Source organism: Tremella mesenterica (genome assembly GCF_000271645.1).
Source record: "Tremella mesenterica DSM 1558 unplaced genomic scaffold TREMEscaffold_4, whole genome shotgun sequence".
Taxonomy (NCBI): domain Eukaryota; kingdom Fungi; phylum Basidiomycota; class Tremellomycetes; order Tremellales; family Tremellaceae; genus Tremella; species Tremella mesenterica.
This window is the reverse complement of record NW_006711228.1, coordinates 1697340-1720148: the sequence shown is the minus strand read 5'-3', so window position 1 is coordinate 1720148 and position 22809 is coordinate 1697340. Positions and strand designations below refer to the sequence as shown.

At 44.3% G+C, this 22809-nt stretch overlaps 6 protein-coding genes across 6 annotated transcripts; 4 read left to right on the top strand and 2 right to left on the bottom strand.

The window, feature by feature from the left end:
• Positions 1-47: 47 nt before the first annotated feature.
• On the top strand, positions 48-4370 carry TREMEDRAFT_73769 (uncharacterized protein; the record flags this gene model as incomplete). Its single annotated transcript, XM_007004323.1, has 1 exon — positions 48-4370. One exon carries the CDS (start codon positions 48-50, stop codon positions 4368-4370), a length of 4323 nt encoding a protein of 1440 aa, XP_007004385.1.
• Positions 4371-4701: 331 nt separating this feature from the next.
• TREMEDRAFT_43822 (uncharacterized protein) lies at positions 4702-6380 on the top strand. Its single transcript, XM_007003950.1, has 5 exons — positions 4702-4832; positions 5063-5155; positions 5376-5524; positions 5856-6042; positions 6279-6380. The coding sequence occupies exons 1-5, from the start codon at positions 4763-4765 to the stop codon at positions 6314-6316; spliced, it is 537 nt and encodes a 178-aa protein (XP_007004012.1). The 5' UTR covers positions 4702-4762; the 3' UTR covers positions 6317-6380.
• A 2953-nt stretch (positions 6381-9333) lies between these two features.
• Positions 9334-11158, top strand: TREMEDRAFT_68559 (uncharacterized protein; the record flags this gene model as incomplete). The annotated part of the gene is made up of 8 exons (XM_007004257.1): positions 9334-9541; positions 9608-9729; positions 9773-9917; positions 9966-10264; positions 10310-10399; positions 10447-10816; positions 10862-10963; positions 11025-11158. The coding sequence occupies 8 exons, from the start codon at positions 9334-9336 to the stop codon at positions 11156-11158; spliced, it is 1470 nt and encodes a 489-aa protein (XP_007004319.1).
• A 3836-nt stretch (positions 11159-14994) lies between these two features.
• Positions 14995-17063, bottom strand: TREMEDRAFT_29499 (uncharacterized protein; the record flags this gene model as incomplete). Its single annotated transcript, XM_007003770.1, has 3 exons — positions 14995-16448; positions 16551-16712; positions 16880-17063. Coding segments are annotated over 3 exons (1800 nt in total), but the record flags the coding sequence as incomplete, so codon positions are not given.
• Positions 17064-17738: 675 nt separating this feature from the next.
• Positions 17739-19240, top strand: TREMEDRAFT_30003 (uncharacterized protein; the record flags this gene model as incomplete). The annotated part of the gene is made up of 3 exons (XM_007003818.1): positions 17739-18005; positions 18321-18479; positions 18941-19240. Coding segments are annotated over 3 exons (726 nt in total), but the record flags the coding sequence as incomplete, so codon positions are not given.
• A 526-nt stretch (positions 19241-19766) lies between these two features.
• TREMEDRAFT_61987 (uncharacterized protein) lies at positions 19767-22469 on the bottom strand (the record flags this gene model as incomplete). The annotated part of the gene is made up of 5 exons (XM_007004181.1): positions 19767-20662; positions 20831-21020; positions 21157-21205; positions 21424-21622; positions 21932-22469. The coding sequence occupies 5 exons, from the start codon at positions 22467-22469 to the stop codon at positions 19767-19769; spliced, it is 1872 nt and encodes a 623-aa protein (XP_007004243.1).
• Between the last annotated feature and the right edge of the window lie 340 nt (positions 22470-22809).

Genomic DNA, 22809 nt, shown 5'->3' with positions numbered 1-22809 from the left:
CGTGGGTGGTGATTCATACAGAATATCAAGATTGAAAATCAAGAACAATGTCGGACGATGGAAGGGAAGAATCAGTGGAAGACACAAGTGAGGGAATAAAACGTGTCGCGGAAAGTGGAAGAACGATTATTGAGACACTTTTATTCAGGGGTAGTTCATCTCCTTCTGCCCTATCCAAAACACCTTCTGGGTTCCCTCCTACCCCAAATACTCCAACTGGGAATTCATCTTACCCACATGCAGACACCCATGAACCTTCTGAATACGATGCTTTCCCAAACACTCACACTAGGAATTCATCTCACCTACAAGACGACACCCATGCACCTTCTGAATCTAATGATGAACGTATCCTTGCTAGAGGTCCATTCGACTCAGGTGTCGACTCCCGTATACCATATACTGTTAAAAGCACGCGAAACAGGAGCGCATCTACCCCACTTGAAGACTTCGGCATACTTGCCCCACTTCCTACATCTGCTCCTCTCGATTATTCCCGTACAAATCTATCTGATCCACCTGATAGATCTGATATACCTCCTACCCCTGTTGCTGAAGTTTTTAGAGATACCAATCCATCCAACTCGCGTGTCGACTCACAATTACCTTCCACGTTGGCTGTTACAGATACCCAGACTAGAAGCCCATCTACGCGACTTGACGGTACCAAGTCTGGTGCAATTACATCAAGTAGAGGTCCGCATTACAAATCTTACTCATGGTGCCCATCTGACGGATCCGAGGAATCTAATGCGGCGGCTGCTAAAACCGATCCTACCGGGGGTCCTCCTGACCCATCTGGTCCGTTGCTCCCAACTGACCAGTCCGCGGTGAACAATACTACCCGGTTGGAAAAACTGTCCGACAAGGCAACTTCGTCACTTCGTCGAGGTATTTCCGTCATTCCAACATCGTTGACTCATAAAACTTCTCCTGTCAGCAAGGGAAAGCATGAAATTGGAAGTGATAAGAATTCTCCTGTAAGAAAGACGAAGAATGAAATTGGAAGTGTTAGTGATAGTGATGACGATAGTGACGAGGAAGTATATCATTCTTATCCATCTTCACCGGTATCTCCTAGATCTCCTACAGATACTCAACCTTCTCCCATCAATCCTTCAAGGCTTCCTCCCCTTATCGAAGACTCAGCTCAGCAGTGGACTAGGTTGGGGTCGACACAGCGGTTTGATAACGGTGGAGATGGTGGCAGAAATAGCAGAAGCACTTCTTCAGTCAGAGGGCAAACCGGACGCAATAGAGATGCTCGGACAAGACGGTCCTCGATGCGACCACCCCGGCGCCCTGATGATAGATCTGAAAAGAAATCGAAAAAAGTCGCTTGGGCCGAGTCCGAATCTACAAAACCAAGCTCAACAGGAGAACCTCCGCCATCTTCCATGAATGGGCAGGGCGTCACCGTCATGCCTGACGGAAATGAAGCTTCCGGTTCTCATTCCGATCGGTCTATTCTTCATCCGAGGTCAAACGATGCTAGAGGAAGTACCACACTTGAAGGTCCCTCGACCGAGCCTGGAAGATCTGGTGGACGTGAAATCCGGGCTGATACATCGGGATTCGACGAACTTCATAATTATTATTCCATACCTCCTCCACACCCACTGGTGGTCTCATCAGCTCGAATGGGAGACGCTCCTGAACCGATATCCGCTGCTCCTTCTTACCGCACAGTCGCGGAAGAAGGATCACAGATCATCGACGGAATTTGGACCGGCTCTCCATCCAGGGATGCTCCCACAGGTTCAAGGCCGTCCATGGATAGACCTCCCTACGTTCGGCCCGACAAGACACGAAGTTACACCGAAGGCAGCCGACCAATTTCCACTGTACGTCGTAGTCCCAACATATCCAATGAAGTATCACAGCAATCTGAGGGTCCCGTTCTTAAGACGGGTCCACAAGTCCGATCTGACGATAAAGGGGAAACTCGGCTGGAAGCTCCACCCATTGACGACGAAGGTTCCGACCAAGAAGGATGGACGGACGAGGAAGAAGATCAAAATCAAGACCAAGATCCAAACCAAGGGAGCGTGTCGATGCGAGATGGAAATACTGGATCGAGCGTCCTACGAAACTTGCTAGGTCTGCCAAGTAAAGTATTGAGTTCAGGGCTGTTTGGGAAGAAGAAGCATCGAGAAAGTCAAGATCGAGTGATAGTCTCTCCCAATTCCAGTGTAAACAATGTGGACACGGATCGAATTGAAGAAGGTTACGTTGATCTCGGTGGAAGAAATCCTGACACAGCGGACGGAGGAGATTCGAATCCTCGAGACGAGATCGAGACCACTGGTTATGATCCTCTTACATCCGACAATCGCCAATCGCGGCGTGGACTCCGTCCCCGGCGAAGAAGACCTGGAGAGACTGGGCGACAAACATCAGGGAGAAGTTCAAGAGCCTTGACGGAGGATATGTCAACGAACCGTCCGACCAGTCCAACGCATACTGCTCCGGCAACTGAAGAGGTATCGTCAAGACACGCTTATCCTTCTCCATATTCCACAAGAAACGTTGATGATCCAAACGATGAGTTGGAGCAGAATATGAGAAATCTTCGTCCTACTGGATCCACCGGAGTTCAACAAAGTACTGATGCAGTCGATGAGTCAAATCCGACAAAAGGAAGTTATCTGGGACAGAGGCCATACTTGGATCGATCAGAACAAGATGGCCGAACAAGTCGATTACAGGGGGTAAAGTCTCGGATACCAGAATCGATCTTGAGGACGGGAGAATATGTAGAGCCTTCAAGACGTGATGTGAATTCTAGAGGAAATAGGAGATTGGGAAGTGAATCCGGTATCAATGATGGCTTGACCGAACAGAGGGAAAGTCAAGAGGAAGAGGAAATAGGATATCCGGGGATCAGCTCTGAAGGAAGCTCATCATCAGTATACTATTCTCCGTCGCCAGATTCACAAACACTATCATCGTCGAGAGACACTCGTCCCCCGCCGCCAGTACCACGGAGACAACGATCTCCCTCTCGGAATATATCACCGTTTAGATTCCCTTCTCCCCCGCCTCTAAGTTCCTTTCGCGATCCTCTGTCAGTCCATCTTCCCCAGAGCGACGAACAGGCACCTACAGGGTCTCGTAGAAGACGAGACAGAGGGGATGAAACTTTCCCCGACGGTGACTTGAACACTAACCTCGATCAAGCTTTCCTCGCTACGCCTTATCCCAGAGCGCAAGAGGAAGGGACTAGATCCGGTATTTTTTCAATGCCTGTTCCGAAACTATTTGAAGGAGGTGTACGAACTGGGAGAATCCCTTCTCCCCCGCCTCTGAGTTCCTTTCGCGATCCTCTGTCAGTCCATCTTCCCCAGAGAGACGAACATGCACCTACAGGGTCTCGTGGAAGACGAGACAGAGGGGATGAAACTTTCCCGGACGGTGACTTGAACACTGACCACGATCAAGCTTCCCTCGCTACGCCTTACCCCGAGGCGCAAGTGGAAGGGACTAGATCCGGTATTTTTTCAATGCCTGTTCCAGAACTGAATCAAGGAGATGTAGGAATTGGGAGAGGTCCAGATAGTTCGGCTTATTCGGCTATGCCCAGATCAAGACGTTATGCTCCGTTCTCTGATGAAGGAACTGGGCAAGATGACATGGTGGAAAGGGGGCGGAGTCCCCATATAAGACGTTCTCTGTCATTGTCGAGAATCCCTTCACCCCCGTCTCTAAGCTCCGTTCGTCGTCTTCGGTCAAAAAATCCTTCACAGAGCAACAGACAGTCACGTTCAAGGTCTCGTGGAAGTCGAGCAAGAGGAGATGAAACTTTCCCCGACGGTGTCTTGAACCCTTTGGCTAGTATTTTCGACATGCCTGTTCCGGAACTATCCCGAAGTAGTTCGGCTCGTTCTGCGAGTCTCCCAAACCGATCGAGAAGAACGTTGACGATGAGTCATAATCCGAGAGACGACGGCGAGGAGGAAGAGGAGGAGACACCAGGTGAGACCGGACAAGAGACAACACCGGAAGTTGTTGAGGCTACAGGATGGAAGAAAAAAACAGGGCGAGCATTTGGAAACTTCTGGAAAGAAGTGAAGGACCAAGCCCGCGTGAACGAAGACGATTTCTTAGGGAGGATAGACGCCGCGAAAGTTGAGAGGCGCGATAGGACACGGGACCTTTATGTCGATGGTGAACGGTATAGTTTGAACGGTAGACGTTGGGAAGATGCTCGAGAAGAGTTCTTTCCCGACCTGGATCCTATGCCTCCGTATGCGGCAGACAGAGGAGATAAACCAGACCGAAGACACGGAGGGGTTGTAGATCCGTTTTTTGAACCCCCTAGAAAACGTCATCCTGATGTCAGATTCAAGCGGAGAGTAGGAGCGAAATGAGAACACATGAGAAGGGACGGGTGGTAATATGAATACAACGTGATGGTCTCCATAGTATTTGTTATCAAAAGAGACCGAAAGATGTTGTGACATATGTAGAAACAAATTTAAAGAATTATTGTAATCTGACAACAGCACCACCCAAGACTGTTGAAGTAACCAAATAAGCTTCCTAGCCAATGGTCCTGCAGGCCTATTTTTCCAACAAAGACGTCTCGTCGAGAGAGAACGTTGCATTACGTAATCAGTCAAAGTCCGATCCCTTCCGAGTGGTTTCTGCCAATCAGCACACCTCCATCTCATCTTCTCCCATCATCCATATCCCTACCTTACTTTACCTCTTCCCTCGCTCGTCTCTTCTACTGGTAGTTTCTAGTATAGGGCAGATCATCATGTCTCTTCTCAGATCTTCTACTTCTTTAGCTTCTCGAGTAGGATTAGGTGTTAGACCTTTGCATACTAGTGAGTGGTCTCGCTCCCCGTTGGTCAATAGCCTCCATCCTTAACCTTCTCCTGCTTCACGTAGAGGTAGACTGCACGATGATTTAGATCTACCGAAAGCGAAAGTAATACTTTAGGGGAAAAGGATATTGCATAGTCGTCTTCCTTCTTCTGACAGAGGAGGTAAGACCTGGTGACTGGGGGGCAATTGACAACATGGGAGCATGCGAGGAGAGAAATTAACAAGTTAGCTCGTATCGCTTCGATACATTCTACTAGGATAAGGAGAGATGCTTTGATAGCTCCTAATGAAACTGGAGGGTTCAAATATGTACCGGGAGGACGTGAGTTTCGTTCCAAAACTTTATCTTCATTTCATTCACCTCTCCATTCGAAGTCATCTGTTCTCTAAGTTCTCAACTCTATGCAAATATCAATCATCTATCAAACTCTGACTACATGTCAAATAAAACTCATCCTGAAGTCCCAAAAAATGGGGTTAATTGAACGCCTTCGATGAGAGTAAGGGAGGAAGAAGCGAAAGAAAGTCCATTAACCCCCCAGCTGTTTTGAAAGGAACAGTTAACGACGCTACATCTTTCCCAACACCTAGTAAATCCCATGGATCTTATCATTGGGCTTTTGAAAGGTTATTATCAGCTTCTTTGATTCCTGTCATGGGAGCTGCTGCTGTATCTTCCGGTAGTGCATATGTGAGTGTTACTTTTCTTCCTCTGTTACTCCATCCACCCTGCTTCTACAACCGTAATACCACTTTTTGTTCTTGTCTCACTTCATCTATCTTTAGACAACCCTACCTTCTGCTATGATCACATGCGATCCTCTTGTGGGGACAGATGATGTCTCATAATTATCCATTTGGACGAGCTTGTCTTTACTTCCAACTACGAGTGAAAAATCATTTTGAATCAGTTTAAACTGGACCAACCCCGCATCCCAATCTCTCTGTTTCTCCCGGAGCAGGGATCGAAAGAGCGAGACAGGAAGAATAACAAGAGGATGGGCTTTTAGGCTAACTTCCAGCCCGTCTTAGATGGTATACTCGCCGTATCCTTGATCATCCATTCGCATATAGGCTTCGATTCATGTATCATCGATTATATTCATCCTCGTAAATTTCCTATTTTGGGTCCGATTTGTTCTTGGGCTTTGAGAGTTGGGACGGGATTAGCAGTTTGGGGTGTATATGAATTTAACACGAATGATATTGGTATGTTAAACCCCATTCATCTCTCTTCATCATTACGTCTCATCTTTCATTTCTATCTACTCCCCTTCATCCTACACACTGCAACCTACCTCCCTTCCTCTTACACAGCAATCCACCCCCTGATTTCAATCTTCTTGAAATACAATCGTGCTGGATACAAACAGAAGCATGTGGATTCGTCGATTTATCGACTTGATCAGACAGCTGGAAGTGAATGAAAGAAAGTTGACGTATAGGTCTGACCGAATTGGTCCGTCAAATGTGGACAGCTTGAAGAATTCGTTTTTTTTAGTAGTATGTACCATCAATGCAACTGCAGCTTGTCATACGTCTTTTGGAAATACATGAAAATCTCGTTATATTGATATACTTGATGCCTACACATGATATCCTTCTTTCCTTCCTTGTTCCTTTGCCTACAATTGAATCCACCGCATTACCTCATAAAGACCTCGTACATGCTTATCTGACTAATTCGCTCGTGATCTTTTCCACTCTCCACCTTGATCATGTAATTCTCCCAAAGCTTGTCTCATCCCATTCCTCTGACCAAATCCTACCCCACCTTTCCCACTCATTCCTCCTCCTCCTCCTATTCTCCCATCTCCATTCATCCCTCCCACTCCCCCTTCCCTTCCATCTTCATTCGTCCTTCCCACTCCCCTCCCCTCCCCACTCATCTCTCCACCACGTGAGACTTTACTAGGCGATACATGTCTCTTCATCAACCAACATCAAACCTTTTAAAAATGGAAACTCACAGTGATTCCCCATCTGGTCCATTTGACAAACCTCTCTTAACCCCTCTAGCACTGGAAAACCCCGTATTGAGATCGGTGGAATGAGACGACAATTCATCCAATCCTAAATGTACTGCAGTGGAACGAAACACTGAAGTAGCTTTACCCGCTATAGCCTCCACTCCACCTGAAGGGATACGGGGGGATGAGTTTCCAGTTCTGGTATGAGGGAAAGAAGTGGGTTTGTGTATGGGTGAAGGACGAGAATCGGTTGACATGGCTGATGTTATAGCTTTTAGACGGGCTGAAGCACCGCTTGTGGGTACGGTCTGACCGTCAGTTATTGTGAACTCGAATTTCTACCAGAGAGGGTTCAAAGTGAAAGAAGGTGGTGTGGAGAATGTAAGTAAGTAAGATGAAGCCTGATGAGAATGAGAAGACTAGAAGTTGAAATGAGAAGACTAGAAATTCAAATAAAGAACAGAGCGGGAGAGAAATCAAGGATGAATTGAAGACTGTGTTGAGCCTGGAATGGGGAGTGAGTAGGTTGGGCCGGGGGGAGGAGAGACTCACACCGTTATGCTGGGGATAAACGAACCCTCCGACAGGTTTGACTTTAGGTTCAGGTACAGTCACACTACTTCCACCAGAACTTGTCATCGGTTCTCCATTTATCTGCATGTTCATCGGAGGAGCATGAATAATTCCACTGGTACTCGTATTGCTACTCGTTTCTGGTAAAGTCCGAGATCTTGTAAACGTACTGTCCTTTGTGAACTTTGTTCCCGGCTGCGCGACTGCAGGGATACCGGGAAGAGGTAAATCGGGACGATGTCGATGTTGATAAACTGGAACATCTACTTTTGGTGGTTGTACCGTTGAATGTGGTGTTGAATGTCTCGGTAATGTCGTATTGATAGTATTTGAAGTTCTGTCAATTCAGTCCTGACCCATATGTTGTAAGAAGGTAAATTTGAAAAACTAGAAACTCACTCGACTGCCATTGTGGAAATATCCACTTGTTCCAGAAAACTATCACCTTCAAAATCTAAAAACTCGGCATCACTCATTTCCCCAAATGTATCTTCCACCACTCTCAAAGGCGTACCAGGGGCGATTGTTGCTTTTTGTATTGGTCCGGGATTAGGGGTGATTGATCTAGTGGGTTGAGGGATGTTTGGAGGAATAGCAGAGATAGGTCTAGATGGTCCTGCACCTTGTTCTGTGAATTCCGGACGACGTTCTAAATCCGATACGTTGAATTTGGCCTCATAAATCAGGAAACATCAAGGGGAGAGAGGAAAAACGTACAGGTGGAACTTTCATTTTGACTATTTCTTTGGTGTAATCTTTATCGTATAGACAATTTCCTAGTAGATTTCCAAATGTTTTCAGAGCACGTTTTGTGGCGTCTGTGACTGCTTCTTTCTTTGCCTATTGATCAGCTGTACATCCAAGCAAGTCACGAATAACAGATTCCTTACATGGAAGACGTAAGAGGAAAGGGAAGTAGAGACTGACTTTATCTAAAGCTGCACCTTTACCTCTGACATTCTCACATTGTCCACAACCTACATCCTCATGAAAACAACCGTCTTGTAAAGTTATCCGTACTATAGCTGTCACGTTGACTGAAACTCTTCCTTGATCATTACAATCCAACTATGGATCAGCTTTCGACAAAATGATGGAGGAAGCTATACTGACAAAATCAGTTGTTAAAGAAACGATAGAAGATGACCATCCATTGAATGAAAATACTTGATTGGCCAGGTTGATAACTAACATCAGTCTTCCTCTCATAACATCGTCAAGATGAGATCGATCAACATCACAAGACATACCTTTCCATCCTTCCACATAACTCATGGTCAGCTATAGATAAGTTCTAGTGTGAGAAGATTCTTACCTGAGCTTTGGTCCACCAGCAGGTCCAGGACGTTGTGTTATATATTCCGGACCGAGCTTTTTAGCTAATCGAGCTTGAAGAGTCGCCACCTTCTCTTCTGACCATTGTGTGAACTTTGCTCCGAAACCTTGACTGGGTTGTCCGAAAGCGGATCCTGAAGCATAGGCTGTACCGAAACTCATCCCTGCACCAGATACAGAACCATGGTGAGACATCCAAGTGGTATCGTTTGGGTCCATGGTGGAATTAGACGAGAATGTGGTTGACTGTCGTAGGTGAGAAGGAAGGTGAGGTTTTGTTTCTCGGTATGATTCAATGAGATGAGATGAAAGGCTCATATCATGTCTTGTGGTGTGGATTAATCAGTCTTGGATCTCCCCAAAAGGTGAAAGAAAGAAAAAGAGGAGGCAAAGTAGGAGAAGGGAGAGAGTGAGCCGTAGATGGCTTTTTGACCAAACTGCAAACCGCAAACTCGCAGAAATCAGTCACGTCAACCTGAATGCTTACGTAATTTGATTTTTCCCTACCAGCTCGCGTTTTGAAAAGAGAACATAGCGAGTCTTCGACTGCTCGACTATACTTCTACTAAGGTAGAGGTGCAGACACCCAAAAGAGCTGTATCGAACATAGAGAAGACTGGAGATGGCAGCTCTACTACCTATCCCAGAGGGAAGAGTGAAACGACCTACTACCTCTTATTCCTCTCTCACCGAACTATCCGCTCCGTTCCTCCTCGACCCTTCCACCAGGAATTACAAGCATCAATACTCCAACATTTACTTTGTCCGTTTGGTAGAATTACGACCTATAGTGGAAGAACGTGCAACTGAAAGATGGGGGAATATACGAGGTATATCCCTCTCACCCTCTCTTGCCCTCCACTACGTCCTACACCTCATCGAAACTGATCACACAGGTAAACCCCCACTTTTACCAAGAATTCTCAATCTGCAAAGATCACAACTGTGTTATATCGTCGGTACAGTTTACATGGAGATGCCTCTCAAACCTAACATCCTGGAAGATATGGCACGAGATGTGATTATATTCCTGCTTGCCTTGACTTGACTGACATGGTCAGCATTGGATCGCACCTCCAGCTCCTAGACCAAAGTTTTATTCCGCCCAAGATGCCGTACATCTCGAAGATGAAAGTGGACGTGTCAAACTCATAGGTGAGAAAATCAAGAAAGAGAGAGATCGAGAAGGTGGTGGTTTAGTCACTGGTGAGTTCATCCAGTTTCACACAAAACGAGAGATGAGCTGATAATAAGGGGTCATCATGGCTGCTTTGGGTATGGAAACTTCTTCTGGAGATTTTGAGGTTATCGATTTATGTTTCGCCGGAATGCCTGATGTGTATAAACCGGCAGCTGGTCCATCAAATGGTCATATAAATGGGAAAGGTAAAGCTCGAGCGAGGACGAAAAACATGGATATAGAAGGAGATAATGGAGAGAAAACTTGGGTAGCTATAGTTTCTGGATTATGTGTAGGAGCGGAAGAAGCTCCAGCAGATTTGAAAGTACAACTTCTACTAGAATGGTTGACGGGTGAATGTGGAGGATTGAGAGTGAGTCGAGATATTCTTCCTTGAGCGTGATAACTGATGAAATAGGATTTAGAAGATGGTAGTCGAATAGCAAGATTGATCTTAGCTGGTAATACCTTGGCTCAACCTGTCAAAGGTAGAGATGATCAAAAACCCGTATGTTGAACTACTTTCACTATTTCAAACCGAAGCTGACGGAGAAGAAACGATTCAATAATTCAACTAAACCCATATATTCATCACATCCCACTAAATCATTACAACTCCTATTATCAGACTTACTATCCTCATCACTCCCGATAACCCTCATCCCCGGTCCATCAGATCCAGCAGGGGCTACACTCCCACAACAACCTTTACCGAAAGTCATGCTTGGTGGAAAAGCCAAAATGACAGGATTAGAAAGTTGTACTAATCCCAGTTGGATAGAAGTAGGTGATCGTAGTTTTTTTCTCAGTGGGGGTCAAACCGTGGATGATATATATAAATATATCCCTAGCAGTGGAAGATTAGGAATGGCAAAGAGAACATTAGAATGGAGACATGTAGCACCCACTGCACCCGATACTTTATGTAAATCCGTCTTTCTCTACGTAACATACCACAGCTGATGTTCAGGGATATATCCTTTTCCTGACGCAGACCCTTTTGTGATACATCATCGTCCAGATGTTTACATTATAGGTTGTCAACCAGAATTTGAGACTGTCATCGTTGGAGGTAAGCATTTCCTATCTTGTCAAGATTGAAACTCGGTCGTGAAGAGTCGCCTGATATTCAGACGATTCACCAACTAGGATCATACTTGTACCTGGATTCGTAAAGACGGGACAGGTGGTGTTACTTTGCTTGGAGACTTTAGAATGTAAGACGGTCGAGTTTGAAGTACCTACTTGGGTAGGAGAGATGGTGTAAAGATGGAGTAGAATGATGCAGATGTTGTCTTGAGAGATGGAAGGCCATTGTTGGCTACATGATTCCACCTGATCGCAGCACCATGCAGGGTGACCAGTAGTATTAGGACAAAGGTTATCTCGCCTCCACCGGTTTTGCTTTCTGAATCGTTCACTCGCCACTTGACTTGCTCATTTTTCACCCCACTTTGGTGGATATGGACCACACGAGTGATCCCAGACTATCGCAAAGTAGACAAAAGGTCACCGAACGTACACTTGAGCATCTACCAGATGATGTTCTCTCACAAGTTTTAGACCGACTATCACTTCCTGAGCTGTTATCGCTTCAACAACTCAACTCTTCTCTCCATCAACGGGTATGTCTCCTCTCTCTTCTTCTCCATCATTATGAAGTATATCCCAACACGCTTTCTCTTCATGTTAGTCATTGTGACTTACAGCCCTCAAGACATGCTCTGATCCTTCCACTTCCACTTCCACTTCCACATCCCCCCTCAATCGCTATCATCAACCTCGACTCTCATATCGTTCCTCTTTCAAAGCTGCAATGAAAGACACACGTCCCATACTCTAGACAAGCTTTCATAATGTACGAATGACACCGTGACATAGTATCCAATCACAGATGAGTCAAATTGACTATGCAGATCCTTCACCTCGGTATCCCCCTTTACCTATCTCATCATCCTCAATCTCACCTCACACTTCATCCTCCAGTCCAAGAATGGTCTCCTCTATCCCTTTTGAAACTCAATACATCAATAGATCGTTCTCTTTCTACTCATCGTTGGAGAGCATTACAAGTCGGACAAACTTGGTCACAAAAAGTTATCCCTGCTTTAGCTCTTTCCTCCGATAAACTTTTATTAGGCGTAGGAGGTAAATTGATAGTTCATCCTCTACGACCATTTGAACAAGCTCGACATCCAGAAGATTCGATAGAAGAAGAAGAAGTCTTCAATTCTTCTACTCTGAATCATCCTGATACGACAAGTGGATCGTATGAAGGTGGGAATAAGAAGAATAACGATGATATCAGGAAGAACAATAATGTGGATTGGAAGCACGATGAGGATTGGAAAGAACATGATGGAAAGGAAGAAAAGAGATCACAGATAGAAAAAGAAGGACCTAAAGTATTACATCGAGCTATTGAACATTCAATCGTTTCATCTGAATTAGGTTCTGCAGCGGATATAATAGGTTTAGCTTGTTTATCTTCTGAAGAAGGAGGAGATGTCGTTGTTGCTCAATATGATGGAACTATAAGAAGATTTTCTTTATCTTCAAATGGAAGATCTATTCGACATCTTTCAACATTTCTTTCACCTTCTTCTTCTTCCTCCTCCTCGTCTTCATCCACGTTCAACACTTCTTCCGCAAGGCAAAATCCCAACTTGGACCCGAATTCTACGGTTATAGAAGATACAAATCAACATGAAACCAACCCTATCCCATGGAGAGATATTTCTCAAGGAATCAAAAATGGTCTTCATACATTATCCCATACTAAATCTTTATTTCTCACTACAACATCAACTTCCGCTCATTTATATCATCTCAATTCTCCTAATCTTCCTCCAACAACATATACATTACCCTCTTCCTCCTCCTCCTCCTCTTCTTCTTCAACATTATCATCAACTATGGAGGATTCTAATAATGGTAAAGGAGAAATACGTATTTGGTCATCATTATTATCATCATATCATCAATCTTTATTTTTAGGATTATCAACATCTATATCTATTCATCCTTTTTCTTCTTCATTAAAAATATCTTCTTCATCAAGAATCCTATACGGTCCTGAAGAACCTTTAAAATCATCAGCTTATTCAATACGATTACCACCTGATAATACACATGATCCGAATTTATTATTAAGTTCATGGTATGATAGTTGTTTAAGAATACATGATTTACGTGAAAAATCAAGTGGTAACGTAATGGAAATGAACGATCCTTACTCTTGGGCAGATGGTAGTGCAATGTATTCTTGTTGTTGGATAGGTAGTTTTCATGTAGCTGGTGGAGGTTCAAGACATGGTACTGTAGCTTTATTCGATTTAAGATTTTCTAAAAAACCTTTATCGATAGTATCACCCACGACATCGAATATGAATCAAGATGGAATAGGAGATTATTCCAATATTCATGGGAATTTAAATTCACAATCACATTTCACATCTACTCCAGGCAACTCATCTACTTCACCATCTTCATCAAACTTACGAACAATCACATCGATATCAAATTCGAAATCATCATCGAATCTCCATAACAAGTCAAAAAGTGCGGAATACAATGAAAACCAATACGGTTGGAAATTAAAACCCAACATTCAAGGTTCATTTCCAAAACAACAACAAAACTCAGATTGGTCACTTTTCTCACCAGGTGGTAGAGGTTCACCAGTTTATTCAATGATTTCTTCATCTGGTAGAATATACGGTGTAACGGAAAAAAGATCATTCGTTTTATCTTTTGATAACGTGAATTCTACAGATGAAATCGTACATTCATCAGCAAGAGCGAATCAAAGGAAATCAATTGATACTCCTTATTCCTATAGATCAAGAGGTGGTAGATGGGGTTGGACAGTTAGATATGGTGAATATGCTCAAGTTGATAGAAGTGTAGGATATCAACATGGTGATAGAGCTGTTAGATTGTTTGAAAGTTTGTCTTAGAGAAACGAAAACATGATATGGTATTTGTTCTCGCTCCCTGTTTACTTGCATATTATTAGCTTGTGGGGTGATTATTTTTACGATAACTGATTGAGGTTACATCTGTGCTATAATGAGTACTCTACGAGTACGAGTTAAGTGTTATTATATATCCTGCAATTGTTGTTTTGTTCCGAATAATGAGATACTTATTCGTTTTGATCGATTTTATATTAGATGCCATATTTGTAGTATTTTGACGAATAGATGTTCCGGATAGAGAATACAGGTCAGTACGGGTGAGAGTAACGTATGAAGTTCACACTTTATGTCCCAGTGTGGGTTTCGAGGTGTTGAGAGCTAGGAAAGAGGAGTGAGAAGAGGGAGAAAGAGGAGTGAGAAGAGGGAGAAAGAGGAGTGAGAAGAGGGAGAACGAGGAGTGAGAACGTGGGAGAAGGAAAGGGGTTGAAGATAGATGATTGACCCATGATCCAAGTCTCAACCATAAATCTGCCTCTTGTCATTGCGATTTCATCTTTTATATCACATACAAATCAAGCCATCCATTGTTCCAACATACCTTCCGTCACGTCCATCCCGAGAGTCAGACTGGGATCTAGACCATATGGTTCGGCGTCATTTTCCAACATCTGACAATTAGTCGTTGCTTCTTCCATTTGAAAATCGACGGTCAAGTATATGAGAAGATCTCTGACACAAGGGTTGTTCCCGGTTAGGCGTGCGGTGAGAAAATATACTCTGCTACGGGCTTGTCCAAATTATCATGGAGACTCATGATGATCGGTTGTGATAAGATGTCGTATCGTTCCCCCAATGAGGGGAACGAGGTGAGGAAAAGTTAGGTGAGAAGAGACAAGCAGGATGGGGAAAGGACAAAGAGATGAATACGATCGACTCACAGTGAGTAATTGAGTCATCATCCCATCCACATCCGATGGTGATATCGTATTCCCACTTCCAGCAGAAATCAATCGTCGATATTGAGCGATCTTATCCGACGTCCCTGCCTATGATGTCAGAACTAACTCTTTGTCTCTCTATCTCTATGTGATGACAGCAGACCACGCTCAATTCATTTCAAACCTAGAGTCTTTACGCACCGGTCGTGGTGGTAGTGAATTTTGCAGGGAGCGTGAAAAGTACATCAAAGCAGATGGAGTGAGCGATTAGAAAGAGTCTGAGTCGAACTCACCTCCGCTTGAGCCTTAACATACCGTCTCACCAAATCCACCCTTCTCTTCCTTTTCTCTTCCAAATGCCATCTCAAAGTCTCCTCATTTTCTCCCTGATACCCCATCCCTTCCCCTCTTCCACTTTGTTCCCAAGTTTCCCAAGTCCTTTTCAAACTTTCATTCACTCTCCTTCTCAACGCCGATTGTAATTGTTCATACTCCGTGCGTTTCTGTTCCAAAGGAGCTATCTGAATTTTAAGACTGTCGATAATCTTTGTCGTATCCGATATTTCCGCATGAGTCGAAGTGAGAGTAGCTTTAGCTTGTAATATATCCCTATCTTTCATTTGAGCTTCAGAATCAAAAGATCTTGCTAATGTCTGCATATGTGTGGTTAAATCCGATAACATTTGTCCTCCTGCCATTCTTGCAGCTTCGGATAGATACAATTGTGGTGAATCTTTGATTTGTATTCCATTGGGTCTTTCATGTATTGGAGAAGAACGAAATCGTTCATCTTCTAATATATATTCTTCGGCAGATTTCAAATCTCTATTCCGAATTTTAGGATCAGCACCATGATCTAATAAAGCTTTGACGAGTCTTCTACTTCTAGCTCGAGCAGCTAAAGTGAGAGCGGTCTCACCTTCTTCATCTTGAAAATTTATCACGTCCGCTAATTCTTGTGGAAAGTCTGATAATCTAGAAAGAATAGTTTCCATATAATATCGCGCGGCATGGGTTTTACCCTTGTTCAAAGCGAGATTGGCAATGTGGTGAAAGACAGTACGGTTTTGTTTGTCAATATTGAGTGTCGAACGATGTAACAGTTCGTATATTTCGGCAAACTTTCGAACGTCGTAATTGTTGGAAAACATTACACTCCTCATAAGAGGTGTTTGGTCGGCACAATTGGCAGCGAAAATACTAGCACCGGCGGTTAACAATAATTTCACAACTCTAACTCGACCCATCGCGCAAGCCCAATGGAGAGGCGCATGTCCGTCATCATCGATAGGTTGATTCGGATCAAAATCAGGAGGTGGAGTAATCAAGAAACTTGGTATTTGAGTGGTCTCCGAGATAAAGTAATTGAGGATATGATCTGTATACTTTGTTGGACCATCTGCCATTACTGTAGGTTGAACAGGAGGAGATGATCGAGGTGTATGAATAGCAGAATTTCCTCTCGCGTTTCTTAAATGAGTATAAGGATCAAGATCTTCTTCCAGCATAACGTTCACCGATCGTTTCCGTGAAGTTCCAATTCCCATTCCTAACTCTGGGTCTAGCTCTTCCAAAGCACGTACAGACGTCACGGGTGAAGGAGTGACAGATTCTTCTTCTTCATCTGCGAGAGGTGAGGTAGACATACTGTCGTCAGCAGATTTGGAAATGGGGTCGGTCGGAGAAGAATGGATAGGAGCTTGTTTGACATTCCGTGCGGATAATTGAGCTTGAGCTTGAAGGGCTGCAGCAGACATAGGTCCAGTTTTGGTTGGTGTACTGAGATCTTTGATGGCTTTACTTTCTTTATCTTTTTTGGTTCTTGTGGGAGGGGCAACGATGTGTTTGGGAGCGGGAGGTGGGGATTGGGAAGTGGCTCGATAGTCGATGATAGGTCGAAGAACATCTTCAACGCTGAATTGTTTCGATAATGCTAATCCTCTTTCGACCGGGATCCAAGTTCCTGTATGTGAGTGTGAATTCCTGTCTCGCTCGAGTGATCAATATTCTTGAAAAAGATCCCAGTGATCGTAAAATTCCACATCTCATGTCAGACGCAGCGATGTAGAACATTAGCAGTACAACAAAAAGAAGAATATGAGGTCACAGAGTAAGACGAGAAAGACAAACCTTGGTATTTGCCATAACCCCCTTGCACCTTCTCATGTTCACCTTTCTGGACCTCCCTCTCCAACACTCGTGTTCTTTGAGGTTTGTCCAACCCAGCAACTTTCAAAATCTGCGTGGCGTTTAGATACCCGTCTGATCTCCTACGCATAACAGCTATATCTCGACATATCATCTCATATACGGGGCTTCATGATCAGCTCGGAATTCTCATCAACACAAGCACAACTCACACTCCACTGTATTGAGAAAAGAGGATTATATCAGCGTTCATTCATCAACATTCCTTGGTCATTCTCTCACCTATATGTAGCCTGGACAGTCAGCTATAAGCACTTATAAGGAAGATAAAGCTGACCTTGAAGATGGTATTGGGACCATTCTCCGTCCCCGTTGCCAAAGGTTTTTTGCCCATCCCGTGTTTGACCCTTGTGGGCGATGATCACCCGACTGAGGCCAGATTTTTTCTACCAGGATCTCAAGAACTGTCTTTCGGAGCACAAACCAGAGTATATGATCAGCTCAGGACTGAAAGACGGAGATCTCTTAGGAGCAATTGTAAAAGTCAAGAAATACCAAAGGCAAGATGAGATGCAAGTCTGACGCGCAACGCGTCACGCGCCGGGCGTCCTCCACCCGACGGAATCAATCCATTTTACCCCATTTTGATTTTTTTTTCCCGAATAATCCCGATTCGTGGCGCTCAATCTTCACTCCTACTAAGTGGCCTACTGCAATTTAGGCCTACTACCAATTGTTCAATACAACAGTCTTTGTCGAAGTTCACATGTACGTATAAGACTACGGATGGCAGTATGAAGGTCAGTTCGATATTCCGTGTGCGTAGCTAAGAGCTGACGGTCAGTTCGCAAACGCCCCTCCACAGGTGTTATCAAATTACGAAGTACTACAACATTCTTTATCCCTACGAAATGAGAATCTTCAATTACAAAAGCGAATTTTAACAGGAGGGTTGAGACAACAACATGAGATGCGTAAGGTTTACCCCGTCAAGTTAGATAAAGAAAAGGAAGAACTTGAGGAATTACCTTCTGATGGAGATGAGAGACTTGAGGATGAAGCTGAGAGAAGGGGTATTTCGGATGATTTGGTTTGGGTTCAGGATGAGGTGAGTTTGTGTTATTCGTTTCTCCCTCCTTTTCTACCACTTTGCTCCTTCGCTACTTCCCCTCACCTCGGATGAAAAGTACCATCAAGTTCCAGAAAAACTAAACCCTTTCTATTCAGTTGTGATAAATTCACCTCTCACTAGGATGTGAACCATCCGTGGTCCGACTACCGGACTCCTCTTGCTCGAGATGAAAGATGGGGAGACTTGACTGGAATGTGGAATTATACCAATGGACTGTCGGTGTCAGGATATCTACTTCGTAGGCCGTCGGCATTATGAGTCGGTGAGAAGAAGATATCAACTAACTTGTAGCTCATCAAATATCTTTGTTCACCCTACAACTCCACATCGCGTCAAACTGCTCAAGGAGTCATTCAACTCGCAGATCAATTACAAGATTATCAATTGACAAAAGCTGAAATATTACAAATTTGTAATTTGGCAAGTACCACAGCGGTTGAATTGTACGCTGTGAGTTTCAATTTTTCTTTTCTTTTCTGCTCTTCACCTAACCTCTCATGTTATTGAACCATCCCATCATTATCATCTCTAACTGTTCTACTTAGCAGTTTCAATTCACCTTCACTTCCTACCCAAAGTATCCCCATCCTTCTTGAATTCCTACCATTTCTTTTCACTCCATATTTAGTCTTATGACATTCTCCCTCTCCCTCTCCCTTTTCCTATAAGATTCATCCTTAAGACATCCCCATCAATCCTCATGATATCCCAGTCATCTTCCCAGCAACCACCCTTGAAGGAAATATAAAACATCAAAGTACGATCTTCTATCCCTACTACCTGTTATAAATCGAGATGAAGAGATGATACATGTAAAAAACTGGGGAGATCATACACATAACCTAAATCACTTTCAGATTATCTTACAACCTCAAAAAAAAAAAAAAAGTCTCAAACTGATATATATATAGGTAATAGATGATCCCGATACACGTTATCATCCCGATCCAGAACCCGCATTAGACTCAATCGCTCAAACAGTATCTTCCACTTTACTCTCTTCCCCATCAAAAGAATTAAATGAATTCTTACAACCTGTTTCTCTTCCGCAGATCCATACCGACTCTAAATTGGATGTTTTAGTTTCGGGAGTTTCGGGAATTTCGGGTCAAGTGGGTAAAGGAGAAGATCAGGAATATGTACATGAAGCTGAATGGGGTCCGGATAGGGAAGATGCTGTGGATGATGAGATGGATGAAGGGAATGATTAAGATTTGGTTATGATCTTTATATATACCATTTAAGACCGACGATTGACGAGATGGTTGTTTCAAGTCGGTCAACCGGTGGCCGGGATCAGACTATTACGTTTTTGTCGACCTCGATTTTGTCAATCGTCGAATTGGTTAAGAACGCGATGACGTTGAAGCGATATAAAATGGAGATGGTCATAAATGAGGAGGAATTGGGGTTTGATAGGTTGGAAGATCTATCAATCTGATCATTTGACATTGAAGTCGATGAAAACACTCTGTCATCCAGCGTGTGTTCATTGCTTGGCGAGAACCACACTTGAATCCCTACGACGTTCAGACATATAGAGATAGCCTGTTGTACACCATTATAATGTATCATGAACCATCTGTATTTCGTTCTTCATGAGAAAACACAGCTTCTCAGAATTGACGAGGTTATGACTGTAGATACCGAGCGAGTCGATAGCCACCCAGGGAAAGAAGGAATGAAATCGCCGTTGGAGATTACCATCCGCATATGCATCACATATCCTTTCAAATATTATACAGCTACCACCTCTTCATCCCATACTTTGGTCACACCGCTACCCCTACTATTCCTCTTTGACAATCTCCCATTCCCACCATTCGTCTTTCCTGAGATGCTCGAAGTCGGTATATCCTCCTCGACCTTTCTCTTCTTCCCTCTTCCCTTCCCTTCTGTACCAACACCAGATACAGAGGTGTTTTCTGATCCATTGAACCCCTTGGACGATTCAGCATCACCAACATCCCCTTTAGAAGCCTTTCTCTTTCCAGATTTACTACCTCTATTTCCCTTCCCAGGTCGTTGGATCGTTTCTGAACTCTGTCCTCTTGATAATAAACCAACATTTGTTGTCCCTCCTTCTCCTAAGTCTACCGTAGAAGCTGGTGCTGAACCAAAGTCGACCTTTGTGACCTCATCATCTCTCGAATGATCTTTCAATGGTGGTTTCACAATATTGCTGGCATTGGAACTAGGAGGGAAAACCAATTGATCCTCATTTATAAATTCCATACCGGTCCATCTTTTCGTCTCTTGTTCTTCAACTTCGACAGACATAGAAACTCTCTTTGCTTTCCCTTTCTTCCCTTTTTGCACCGTCATCTTTGGTCGCACGGTAGATAACGCCTCAAAGTCGGCCACGGGGCCTGGACGGAGAGGTCGAAGCACTCGGAGGGGGTCAGAGGGACATATGGGGAATGGGCCGAGATACCATCCGTCTAATTTTGCGGGTGGGAGAGGAGCGTTTCTTTTCCGGGTTTTAGGGGCGGGGATGGATGAGTTGGAAGGAGGGAGATGTGGGAGTGGGGGAAGTGGGGGGAAATGTGGAAGAGTTGGAGTTGAGTAAGAAGGTAGAGAGGAAAGTGGTTGGGTGGCGGGGAGTTGGAGAAAAACTTGTCTGGCTATACAGACTTCAAGTCAGCGTCGGTCTCATTCGAGTTCATGTTTCGAGCAGATCATACTCCAGATGCAAAGCAAGTGCGTTTGAAACGTTCATGGGTGCACCTATCAAATTGGCGAAGAGGAGGTGGCAAAGTACAAATTTCATATGTAGCAATTCTGAGAGATCTTAGACTCACCGAATCCAAATCCGTCTAGTCGAGGTGATAATTCAAGAGATTTGGGACCAACATGCACACCAACGATATCACCATGTTGTAATCGTATTTGACCAAGACGGGCTCGAGGAGAGGTCGATCGAAACCTCAAAATGCCATCCGAACCCAGATAGAGAAGTGAGGTGTAGGTATTAGGTTCAAGAATGATTTTCTTCCCATTAGCTCACTCTGTATCTATATCCGAATACTTTGACCGATCATGATCTCCCAGCATTGAGCTTGTCCACAGGGTGGCTTGATCCACTTCCAGTCCCTGACAACTAGGCGGAGCAGGGCTTATGACTCACGGGTTGTACGGATACCGGTAGATCCGGAGGATGCATAGCGACGAGTAGACTATTGAATCTTCTGCGTGACATCAGCCATACCGCTTATAATCCACCGTCCAAGGTTTGACCCTGATAGTAGAAACAAATTGTCAGGAGACATATTTGGACCAAACCTCTTACAACGACTAGAGGGACAGAGGGACAGAGTGACCGACGGGTTAGAAGACGAGAAAGGGAAAGGAAGGATTGGGATAAGGAGGGAAAAGAGGTCGCAAGATAACCCACTCATTCTCCCCTGGCCACATCAGAGCACATCTCTCGTTGATTAACTCAGCCACGTCGAGGAACACACAAGGCGATTTATGCCACGGTATAGATCTACCGCAAGGAATATCATCGATGGGTGTTGGTGAGATGGGTCCGCAGAGGTAAGTATGGAAAGGAGATGGTTTGTAGTCTATTGGAGGGGAGGATTCGTTTTGGTCTGATGTCAGCTGGTCTATCTGAGAGTACATGCAGCTATCAGGTCAGGCTGAGTTCATTATCGAGAGACCTGCGATACAGTTCTGCGATGATGCGAAGGTGTCGCACTGACCCCGGTTATCGGGGCACAACAAAGGTTATATAATGTGGCTGAGGAGATGCTATATGGCACACGGCTGAGTGAAGCAGAGGTGATTGAGCGATCGTATAGGAGAAAGAGAATTCTCTGTTTCAGGAAGAGAAGAGGGTAAGTATGAACGCTCAAAGTCAAGAGGATGCACGGAGAAGAGAGAGAGAAAGAGCAACTCACTATACGCATAACGTCTCATCCCAACCTCTTGCAAAGCCACAAGACTCTCATCAGCAACCCGATTCGTTTCCCCCTCGTGACTCAAAACGTGGTATACCTCAGCACCTTCTCCATACCCCACCTCCAGTCCGTGACGCTGAACGACCAAATCATTTTCGTACACCGTCCTAGATTGAGCAACTGCGAAAGTAAATGAACTTTTCGATTTAGCTCTGTCCCCTAGGGCTTCTTCCGCTGTTTCCGCAATTTCTCCTGGATCGATGGTATACAAAGGTGTACCAGGTAACTCCAGATCATCATCTGGATCAGGTGCATGGTCAGGGGAAGCAGGAGCAAGACGTGAATGTCCATTAGGAAAAGTAGTGGTTGGAGGTCCAATCTGAGGAGTGGGAGTAGAAGGAAGGCGAGGACTGGCAGGACGATCAGGGATGGGAGAGACGGTGGTGAGCATAGGTGGGTGAGAAGGTCCTGCTAGGGAAGAAGGTCCTGCAGAAGAAGAGGAAGATGTAGAAGGATAGGAAGAAACAAAAGTGGACATGTTGTTGAAGAAAGAGAGAAAGATATGGGAAGAAAGAAGAGAAGGCAAAAGAAGGGAGTGAGAAAGTTGAAAATTGAATATTTAATGAAGAGGGACCGATGTTTTTTCTTATGTTACTTTTATTACCTTGACTACACGAGGCTTGGGGCGTTGGAAATGGCGTGAACGGGCTTTTGTATCCTGGATACTAATTACTAGATATGAGGCCAATCAGATTGATCAAACATCCCGTGCTCGAGAGACCAAGCGAGAAGACTGACGATAGTTCCATTCCCCTAAGAAAGTATGAGACTCAGGAGGGGGAACGACCATTGACCATAGAGGCAAGGGGCAATCCTCA